The 10774-nt window shown below is 49.4% G+C and overlaps 2 protein-coding genes across 6 annotated transcripts; one reads left to right on the top strand and one right to left on the bottom strand.

Annotated features, from left to right (window-relative positions):
- Positions 1–1565: 1565 nt before the first annotated feature.
- Positions 1566–4910, bottom strand: Cdipt (CDP-diacylglycerol--inositol 3-phosphatidyltransferase). Its single transcript, XM_078024079.1, has 6 exons — positions 4516–4910; positions 4286–4420; positions 3483–3636; positions 2888–2969; positions 2386–2467; positions 1566–2236 (listed from the first exon to the last, which is right to left on the bottom strand). Exons 1-6 carry the CDS (start codon positions 4556–4558, stop codon positions 2091–2093), a joined length of 642 nt encoding a protein of 213 aa, XP_077880205.1. The 5' UTR covers positions 4559–4910; the 3' UTR covers positions 1566–2090.
- A 161-nt stretch (positions 4911–5071) lies between these two features.
- On the top strand, positions 5072–9835 carry LOC110597983 (putative protein T-ENOL). 5 transcript variants are annotated; one of them, XR_002483774.3, is made up of 7 exons: positions 5256–5560; positions 6020–6103; positions 6394–6544; positions 6821–6854; positions 7050–7104; positions 8887–9116; positions 9636–9835. XR_002483774.3 is itself a non-coding variant. In XM_040277056.2 (6 exons), the coding sequence occupies exons 2-6, from the start codon at positions 6023–6025 to the stop codon at positions 8950–8952; spliced, it is 387 nt and encodes a 128-aa protein (XP_040132990.1). In that variant the 5' UTR covers positions 5072–5210; positions 6020–6022; the 3' UTR covers positions 8953–9835. The 5 variants fall into 5 exon arrangements, 4 of the variants coding, with proteins under 4 accessions (XP_040132990.1, XP_021581179.1, XP_021581178.1 ...); XM_040277056.2 differs by lacking the exon at positions 5256–5560 and adding an exon at positions 5072–5210 and having other exon boundaries at positions 8887–9835; XM_021725504.2 differs by lacking the exon at positions 5256–5560 and adding an exon at positions 5079–5218 and having other exon boundaries at positions 8887–9835.
- Positions 9836–10774: the final 939 nt, after the last annotated feature.

A 10774-nucleotide genomic window follows, 5' to 3' on the forward strand; every position in this document is an offset into this window, starting at 1 on the left:
GAAATGTAAAATATGGACAATAAAGTCCTAATGTCCTACTGAGTTCCTTCAGCCACTCCAGCTGGCTGCTTCTGCCTCATCTCTCCAGCTCCCCAATCGCCCCCAGCACTTGGTGTTCTAGCCACATCAATTGAGGTCTATTGATGCCTATCAGTGCCTGGGAGCTCTCTGGTTCCCCTTCCTTTGCAGGCTGTTCTCCACCTCACCCCCCCATACACACACCCTTCCCCAGTCCCACCAGCTTTCTACTTAAGATACCCACCCTCTTCACCAAAACCTAAGGGAGGTGCTGCAGGTCTTCTACTCCTATCCCCATGAGCACCTCCCTGATTATTGCTACCTCCTCCAGCCCTGTCCACCCATGATCTTAAAGAGGGCTGGGAAGCCAATTGTTTCCTGGGCTTAGGAGTTAAAGCCCATATGTATGTGTGTATACAAACATATATACATATTGGAGGGGTACGCAGAATTGAATCTGGGGACGCTTAACGGAGCCACATCCCCAGTCCTTTTTATATTTCATTTAGAGACGGGGTCTTGCCGAGTTGCGTGGGGCCTCCCTAAGTTGCTGAGGCTGGCTTTGAACCTGCAATCCTCCTGCCTCAGCCTCCCAAGCTGCTGGGATTATAGATAGGTACCACTATGCCCAGCTCTGATGAATTTTAGTTCCCCTGGATGTGAAGGCCTTTGGGGCCACCTGCTAAGCTATTATAAAGATGAAATGAGCAAGATTTGCCAAGAACCCAGCACAGGGTCTGGCATATGGTAGTTCCGATAAGAGTTTTAAAAAGAAAGCTGGCATTAGAGAGCAGGAGAGCTAATGATAGAGTAGCTGTTAGGGACAGAGGCCCAGAACAATGCCCAGCATATGGTATATAACAGGTGTCCCAAAAATGTTTAAGATCAAACAGTGATTCTCAACATTGGAAGGAAGAACCAAGTGGAGTTTATTAAAATTGCAGACTCCTGGGCTCATCTCTGGAGACTTGATTCCTTTTTAAATTTATTTCTTAGTTGTAGTTGGACACAATACCTTTATTTCACTTACCTATTTTTTATGTGGTGTTGAGGATCGAACCCAGGGCCCCACACATGTGAGGTGAGCGCTCTACCTCTGAGCCATAACCCCAGCCCCAAGAGACTGATCGATTCTGAAGGTCCAAGAGGTTGCATTCTGGAATAACCTATAAGTGGTCTAAGGGCCACATTCTGAGAAACCAACTAATCTTTTCTGGAATATTTATTAAGTAACTATTCATTTCAGATTAAGGTAAATATCCATCTAACCATAGAGAGAGGAACAGGAAGTCTGTGCACTCAGGAAGTTTATACTCTAGTGGGGGGTAGAAATATCAAGAATATGAGTCAAAGCAGACCTTCAGGGACATAAAGGTGGGTTGAGAAGATGTGGCATGAGCATGGGTGGTCGGAAGGACTTCTGTCATTCTGGAATGACAGAAAGGAGCCAGCTGCAAACCGGGGGAAAACATCCAGGTAGATCTTCCTTTTTTCCAATCTCCCCTTAATCCAGGGCCTGATCCAAAAATGTCTAAAAGGAAACCAAGTCCAGAAGAGAGAAGCTGTTGCCTTTATTATCAAGGCTTTCAAGGTCAGGGTAGACCAGACGGAGGAGACTGCCATAGGAAGGATCTAGATGGCCCTTTCCTCCTAGGCACAGTGCCCCAGGCTTCCTGTGGCAGGGGGCAGAGATCTGACTCACCTGCCTTTTGGGAAACATGGCTCCTGCACCATCTCTCAAGTGTCCCTAAAACCTCAGGCCAAGCCAGAAGCCAGGGCTGAGCCAACCTCCTCATGTGTGGCGATGCGTAATCCTCAAATAGGCTGCCTACCACAGGGGCCTCGTGAGCATCCTTTTTGATTTGTAGACCAGGTCTTTGGGGATCACAAGGGTGGGCCTAATCTTCAGGGTTACAGAGATTGTGACAACACCAAAGAGAGGCTGACCCCCATCCCAGCAGGTTGGAGAACACATTAGGAAGACATGAGAATGGGCCTCCTGGGAGGGGGAGGGAAGCCATGTGGCACAATAAGATGACCAATCAGGTGGGAGGTTCCAGGAGTTGTCAGGGTCACTTCTTCTTGGCTCGGTCTGCCGCATCCAAGGCAGCCATGTTGCGGGCAGCTGTGATCAGGTGGATGACACTGATGAGGGACTTGAGCAAGGCGATGGGGGCGGTGACCCAGAGACCCATTCGGAAGAGCCCCACAGAGCCAACTGCGGGGAGACAGCAGGGGAAGGGGGTGTGGAGAGAGGGAATGAAGATGGGAACAGGAGATTGATGCGCCCAGATGTCTGAGGCCTTTATCTCCCACTGGCAGGGCAGGACCCCTCTCCCACCTGCCTCCCAGCCCATCCTCTCCTACCTAATGGTCCCTCGGAGAAATTGAACAGGTAAAGGAGGCAGTAGAAGAGCTCATTTCCAGCACACAGGGTGAACAGAGCAGGCTGCACACACAAAGGACGCTTAAGTAGCCAGCAGGGTCTCACGCACCCCGCACCCCACACCCCACAAGGCCCTCTACCACGGAGGGGGCAGTGCATTTCAGCAAATCACTTCTCTTTACAAAACTTCTGGTTCACAGATTAAAAGTCCATGCTCAGCCTGACTCCCAACCACGCCCCACTCTATTTCTCTCCCTCTTCTCCCTCCAGCCACTTACTCCCAATGGGTACACAGAGGCCTCATTCCCAATGTAGTCAGGAGGATCCACTCAAGCCTTCCCCGCCAATCCTGCTCCTTCATGCCTCAGCCTAGAGGTCCCTCCTTCCCAGAGGGTCTTCGCTGTCCCTCCCTATCACTGTGCCCTCTCTTGACCCTGCACCAAAGTTCCTTCACCCAGAAGCTGAGGGGCAAGGAATGCTCACCCTGGAGGTGTAATAGATCCGAAGCACTGGATTCCCAGACAGGTCGATCATCTTGTGACTCTCACTACCCCGGACCACAGAACTTGGAGAGAAAATAGGAGGAATCCATGAACATTCATTTCCTTTAATGTCTATCTAACCCCGACATCAACCCAATGTGGAAGATGCTATGTAGAGCGGAAGGGCTGAAAACCAGGATCTTTCCCAAAGCTACACAATTACAAATTGTGTGTGTGGGGGGGAGGGGGCAATCAAAACTCAAATGCCTCATTGAAAGCTTCCATGCCCCTTCCTAGTTACTGAGGTTGGCCTCAAATTTGTGATCCCCCCCAGCAGCAGGGGTTATAGGTATGCATCACCGTGCCCATTTGGAATCCTACGATAGCAAGCCAAAAGTGCCTTAAGGAATTGCTTAATTCCAACTGTAAATAAGACTGAAACTAATTCAGAGAGAGAGACACACACATGGTTTGCCCAGGGTCCTTCAACAGAGCAGAGTTTACAAAGAGACCTCCTGAAAAGCCTGAGGCCATACAGAGACACCCTCCCCACTGTAGTGTTTTAAAGTGGTCAACACCCCAGAACTGAAGCAGACCTGTGGAGGTGCAGCCAGTGACTGGCCACATCCAAGCTCATGCTGAGCTGGAAGAGAAGGGTAGCTCGAGGGTACAGCAGGGCCAAGTTGACCAACAGACACATGGTAGAGCAGCGGTCGGTAAGCATATCCAACATGGCCCCAAACCGGGTTCCTGAAAAATGGGGACTGTTAGGTAGGAAGGGAGCAGTGAACCCATGCTAGGTGCTCATATCTGGTATATTACTCTGAAGCAGAGTCTAAAAGGGTGGAAAATATCTACTGCCTAGGGAGAAAAACTGCTGCTAGCGGTGGGGTGTGAGACAAGTGTGCAAAGGTCACCATGGCATGAAATGAGAAATGAGCTGGAAGAAAACAGTGTTGGGGGGAGGGGAAGCTATATCTTTAACTCATCAGCCCTAGAACCCAGGCTCCAGGGCAAAACAGGAGTTTAAGGTGGGTCTTAGGGTGGGTCTGGAGAGCAGATTAATTACCCTCCAGAAGCTACACCCTTCTCTCCCCATCCCCCATCTCAAATTGAACTCCCTATTGCATGTGCCCAGCACACAGTAGGCCCCCAGTAAACATTTGTTGAATGGAAATTTATTCAGGGAGATCTCTAGCAGTACCAGAGCCAAGTCCAGGCTTGCCCTTTATCCAACCCTCATAGCAGGGAATTCTCAAGAGCTAGCTTAAGTCCCTTCTGCTATGAAACCAGGCCGTTCTGTTCTGCTTTCTAGAGAGAAAGGAATGACAGAGCCCTCGGTGAGGTCCTAGGAGACAGGGAAAGGGGACAAGGCTGGCAGGTAGCGGGTGCCTCTCACCTTGATTGAGGGCCCGAGCAGCATGTCCATCAAAAGCGTCCAGAAGTCCGCTGAGCAGATAGAAGGAGGAGGCCGTGAAGGGGCAGCAGGGCATGAAGTAGAAAGCAATGATGGCGAAGACAATCCGGGCATAACCTTGGAAAGGGAAGTGGGTGAACAGCGAGGGATCAGGGAGCCTGTCCGAGGCCCCTCGCCCTCCCGTTCTTCCCGGGGCCGCAGGCAGCACTCACCGATAAGGTTAGGCACGAAAAGGAAGATATTTTCGCTTGGCATCTCGGCGTTCCACTTGCCGCCCCGGACCAGCTCCGGAGGTGCCAACGCTGTCCCAGCCCCACCCGCGCGGCCTCACCCTCCGGCCCGGCACATCGGCCGCCTCTCCTGCGCCCTGGACCCCGCTGCCTGCGCCCGGCCCCAGATGTTAAAGCTCGCAACCGGCGGGAGCATGGGCCAACCAGATGTGCTCTGGGCGCAGGGGGCGCGAGCAACCCGCCCTTCCGATGGGCAGAGCCTCGCCTCCGCCCACCCCGTAGGCGCAGCCGACCCAGAAGAGATCCCGGCTGCTCCAGCTGTGCTCGGCTTCCGGAAACCTACTCTTCTGCGCTCGTCCTTGCAAAATTGGAGATCAGAGAAAGGAGGAAGAAGCTTTAAAAAATGGCTGCGGCCCCTTTAAGACCTGCCCGTTTCCTTTTCCTTTTCCTCTCTCCGCCCCTTTGCATCGGATCGTACCAAAGCACAGAGGGAGAAGAGGGAGCAAAGAACCATCGGCGCCGAGCCAAAGGAGGAACTGAAGAAGAAAAGGGCAAAAGAAAGGCAGCCTAAATGAGTATCTCTTTTTTTCTTTTTTACGAAGGATATGACTTCCTGACGGCAAAGATAAAGGGTTAAGATTCCGCCCTCCTGAGTCTTCGCCTCCCCTGGAAACAAGGCTAGTTGGTACAGTCCACATTCTCCTTCCCCGCCCCCTAACGCCCTGGCCTCATTTGCTCTCGCCGGCTCCTGGAGGGGAGAGGCTAGAGAGGCTTCAGAGCGGCCCAGGACTGGCTTGCTTCTGGCTTCTAGGGACACCCTAGTGGTGGGAGGATCGGGCCCACCCTACGTTATCCTCCCAAACTTAAGCCTCTAGCGCTGGGGTCACCCCCTCCAGTGAGGGACCTGGAGGACGCTGGAGGGGAGGTCGAGGAACGAACTTTGCATGCTAAGAAAATGTCCTCATCTTTGGTTCTAGAATCTCTAATCTCCTAGCAACGGGGCTGTAGAATCTTCACAAACATTAAGGTTTTTATAGCAACGGGTAGCGGCGCCTCCCGGGCTCCCCCTCTTTCCATTTTCCCCTTCCCATCTCCTCCCCTTCCCCCTTGATCCATAATAGGGGCCCCCTTAGACCGCTCCGTCTCCCCCTCCTGCCGAGTACCCCAAGATTTCAACCTATCTGCCAGGTCTGGGGCGGCGAGTAGGCTGCCTTGGCTTGGGAAGGGCCTTGGGAGGAAAGATGGAGGAAGAGGCTTACTGGGCTTGTGGTTTTGTGAGAGTCATCTCTCCAGCCCCAAAAAGTTTAGGGCTGAGATTACATATATACCTATACCCTCTCCCACCCAGAGAGAGGAGAAAATTGAGACCATGGGATGTTTCTTCCAAGAGCATTGATTAAACCTTGGCTCTGGGAATGGAGGTCAGCTTAGTTCTTGGGAAAGCAGGCTGGCTTCTCAGCCTAACACAGGCTTTGACTGTTCACAGGGGATGGCATCCACTCCTACCAGGAATGACGAAAAAAAGAGCAGCTGGCTGTCTCAAACTGCGTCCTCCTTGAGTGGAGGGCAGGTGAGCACCTAAGGGGAGCTCTGGAGGTGGGAATGTAATGAGGTGAGGAGGCCCCAGGCAGACGCAGCTGGTCTGAGCTGCAAGCCCTGGGACACTAACCTCCGTCCTGAGCCCTGAGCCTCCCTCAGACTGCTCCTCACAGGTCTAGGGCCTTCTAGTCAAATCTCAAGGCTCCACCATCCAAAACAGACTCTTCAGCCCTAGAGCCTCCAGCTGGGAAGCCCCCAGACCCAGCATTCTGAGGCTTTACAGAAGTTTTCACACTCAGATCTTCTGACTTCCTTTCCCAGAAGGTTTCAATATCTCGTTCTGAGGAATTCCTGACTCGGATCAGCAACGAACTTACAGAGGAGGCCTTGTTTATAGCTGGCTGCCACATGAATCCTGTGCCCACTGAGGAAAAGCAGACAAAAGACCAAGGGACTCAGATATCCAGTCACGGTGACCTCCACCTCAGGACTGCTGTGTCTAGAGGCCCTCCCATATGCTTGGTTCCAGTCCCTGACCCTCTCCTGACCATAGCTGACCTCTCCAGGAATCTGTGCCTGAGTGGCCTGTCTCAGAGCTGGTCCTAGGCACAGTGCCCCATAAACCCTAACCTAGTACCCCCTCTTCACTGCTGGCCAGAAATTCCCTTGGCCCCTCTGCCCTAGCCATATCTCTTGCTGCCCTTGGGTTGGGCATAGTCATTTCTCTAACTGGGGCCTCTGCTTCCAGTGCTCTTCACCATGACTGGAGGCACAGACACCTGGTGAGTGAGGCTTCATGGAGCTGTCCTTTGTCCTGGGAAAAAGATAAAGAACCTATAGGGGAGAGAGCAAGGGTTTGGCAAACATTCCAGCGGGGTAGAGGGATTTTAGAACCATGCAGTTCTATTTTATTCTGCTCTGATCCTCAAATTCAGAGTTCTCATTCAACCTTCTCCTTTCTCTTCTGCCATCTCCAGCTCTGACAGAGACCATATCCACACCAAGGCACACCGGCTATCCCTTCGTGATAAGGTATCTATGAGACTGTTCAGTATTAACAAAACATTTAGAGTTTGCACTATGTGCCAGTACTTGCTTTAGGAACTTGGGTCACAGAAATATAAAATAGAGTCTCAGCCTTTGAATTATTCACAGTTTAATGTGAGGACAGACAATTAAATGGCTAATTACAATATAGTATGGACACAATGAGAAATGGAAACAATGAGAAGAATACTTCTATCCCAACTTAAATTAGGACAGGAAGGAAAGGAATCATGGAGCTTCCTGGAGACACCTAATGAATTTTCCAGGAGAACACTGGACATGGTAGTGCAATGCTTGTAATCCTAGTGGCGTGGGAGGCTGAGGCAGGAGGATTGCAAGTTCAAAGCCAGCTTCAGCAACTTAGTGAGGCCCTAAGCAACTTAGCAAGACCCTATCTCAAAATAAAAATTAAAAAGGGCTGGGGGTCTGGCTCAGTGAACCCCCTGGGTTCAATCCCTGGTAAAAAAAAAAAAAATGCAAGAAAACAAGGGCTGGTGGGAGTACTCCAAGTAGTAGAAATTCCATGAGTAAAGGCAGAGATATATTTTAGAAGGGTGAGTGTAAGCAGATGCATGTGCACTTAGGGTGGAGGATAGGGCCTGAAGCAGCTTAACCCCTGGAATATGCAGGCAAGGTAGACAGGGACTAACCAAGAGACCTGTGTGTGCCTTGTTAAGATCATAGACATTTTTCTATAGGTAAGAAACCATTGAAGAGTTGGAGTAAGAAGTGAGAATTTTATATCAGTCACTTTGATAGTCACTGGAAAGGGGGGAAGACCGGAGGCAGGGAGGCCAGTTAGGAATTACTGCAAAGAAACCAAACTAGAGATGATGGTCCTAACCTGGACAGTAATGGTAGAGATGGGAGGAGGAGCCCTGATTAGAAATGGTAGAGGGAAAAAGGGAATCAGACGACTGCCAAGTTTCTGACTTGGGCAACCTGAGTCTGATCATGTCATGTTTCCTCTTGGAACTCTACGGTATCTTCCAATTTTTGTAAAAGCCAGTGTCCTTCAGTGCTCACATGGCCCAGCATGAGCACTCCACAACTCTTGTCTCTGTGATTTCATTGTCTGTAACTTCTCCACTTATTTCCCTGTCTCTGCACCTGGGCCTTCTCATTCTTTCTGGAACATGGCAAGCATGTTTCCGACTTTAGGCAGGAAATGTTTTTATTACTTTATCTAAGTGTGTTTATCGTGCTCATGGGGGACTCCAGGTGGAAATATTCTATAGACAGACAGCTGGAAATATGGATTCTACACTCAAAGGATAGATCTAGGCTAGTGATTGAGAGTTGACCCTGAGGTCATGAGGAGGGAGCTGGCAGTGGAAGGGAGAGTATGTGGTGGCCCTGTGAGGCTTTGGGTAGAGTAAGAAAGGAAAAGGTATTAAGGGTGGAGCCCTGGAGAACTCCCTGTAATAGATTGGCAGAAGAGGAAAGAAGGATTCAGGGAGAAGGAACTGAAGCCAACAGATGTTTATTGAGTATGATGTGCCAGGTTCATCAAGCCTTGGGGACAAGTCATTTTTCTGACATGGGCCACTACTTCAAGTATTAATCACCAAACTTGAGGCAAAATACAGCCGAGAATAAGCCACTTCTCTTGTCTTTAAGGAGCTGATATTTTTAGTGTCTTTGGGACATTAGATCTCTCCTAATGGGGCTGGTATTAGAAATAGTTTGAATAATCAGAAAAGCCCCAGCCTTAATAATTTATCTGCTAACTTATGTAAGTTGCTTTCCTTCTTCCTCCATCCCAAGATGCTCTGTGAGGACCTGCCAGTCCGTACAGTGGTTTCCCCTCCTTCCCAGATGACACTTGATTAAGGATTTCATCCTGAGCAAACATCTTTCCCTCATCCACCTGCCAGCCCCCCATGATTTCAGGAGACTTTTTCTTGCTTACCTTCAAAGAAGAACCTGGAAGCCTTTGAATTGCCCTTTGAATTGTTGGCATTGCGGCTAATCAAAAATGTTAGGAGAGGGAATGGGTGAGTAGATGGGGAGGTAGGTAAATGGTGAATGGGTAAATGTATGTATTCATTGAACATATATTAAGCACTTACTGTGTTCTAGTACTTCTCTAGAGGGTGAAGTATAGCAGTGAACAAAACAGAATCCCTACTGGTAAGGAGTTTAAAAGGGGCAGAGTGAGTGAGTAGATGAAAGAGAGGTGAGTGGGTGGCTGGATAGATGGGGGTAGATGGATGAGTGAGTGGAAAGGCAGATGGAGAATGATGGATAGATATGCAGATGGATGGGTGGAAGGAGAATGTGGGTGGGTGGGAGATGGAGAGATGGATAGGAAACGGTGGATGAATAAATGGGTGGGTGGTGCATGGGTTTGATGGATGGGTAAAGGATGGAAAGATGGTAAGACATAAGCTTTGGGTCTAAAGAGTCAAAAGCTGTCTTCCAGAGAGTTCTCCCCACAGTTTGACATTCTATTAGCCCAATTCTTTTTGGTGCTGTTCTTGGTCTCTCATGCCCTCCCCCATTTTTCCCTCTAGAACATGCCTCAAAACTCCTCTTTCAAAACTTGTTAAATACTTCATTTGGGTGGGGGGATTCCTGGTCATGAGCAGTGCCACCCTGGAAGCCAAGGAAATGTTCTGGATGCATCGCACAGATCTCCATCTTCAGCCAACAAAGATACCACCAGGAAGCAAAGGCTTTAATAAAGTCATGGGGTTCTTCCCCTTCCCCCCAATTCAGGAAGTGCTCTGGTGTTGCTTCTCTGGGGTGGAGGTCCAGATATGGTTGCTGGATATAAGCATGCAGTTGGGATGGTTTTCATTTAGACGCTTCTCTGTCAGCCAGTTGGCGGAATTGATGTCATGGATGCCCACCCATCCTTACAGCTAGAATCTTACAGTCTAGGGCTATGACATCTGGGAGGGTCCCCTCTTGCTTCCAAGGAGCAGCAACCAAAGGTTGCTGAGGATCCTGATCCATGACCTTTCACTTGGACCCTGGGGCCTCACACCTACAGGAACATATCACACACATTACTAGCCAGAAAGCACTGCAGGCGGCTTTGTACATTTCACTCACAACTTGGCCACTTATTTGGGCCTCCTGAAGAAGTTGATTGACCACCCTGAGCCTCAGTTTCATTATCTAAAAAATGGGAATAAGTTGACCATTTTCACAGGATTCTCATAAGAATTAAAAAACATAATGAATGCAAAGTGCTTAGCACAGTGCCCGGCTGGCTCAACAGCTAACAGCCTATTATCAAGATCAGTTTGTCTCATTCACCTCTCTTTGAATATTTTAGCATCCTTTTAAGTGTCCTGAAAATGTTCAGTTGTACTGAGATATATAAATTTAATTAGTAAAAGTCAGTTAATTTGGAGAAAGGCCCTTTAGACAAATAGGCTATAAATTGGGCTGGGGAGCTGAGCATGCTGACACATTTCTGTAATCTTAGCAACTCCCACTGGGTATGATGGTGCACATCTGTAATCCCAGCAAATTAGGAGTCTGAGGCAGGAGGATCACAGGCTTGAAGCCAACCCCAGGAATTTACTGAGGCTATGAGTAATTTAGTGAGACCCTGTCTTACAATAAAAAATTAAAAGAGCTTGGGAATGTCGCTCAGTGGTAAAGCACCCCTGGGTTCAATCCCTGGTACCAAAAAAAAAAA

The sequence above is a fragment of the Ictidomys tridecemlineatus genome, chromosome 10 (genome assembly GCF_052094955.1).
Source record: "Ictidomys tridecemlineatus isolate mIctTri1 chromosome 10, mIctTri1.hap1, whole genome shotgun sequence".
Lineage (NCBI taxonomy): Eukaryota > Metazoa > Chordata > Mammalia > Rodentia > Sciuridae > Ictidomys > Ictidomys tridecemlineatus.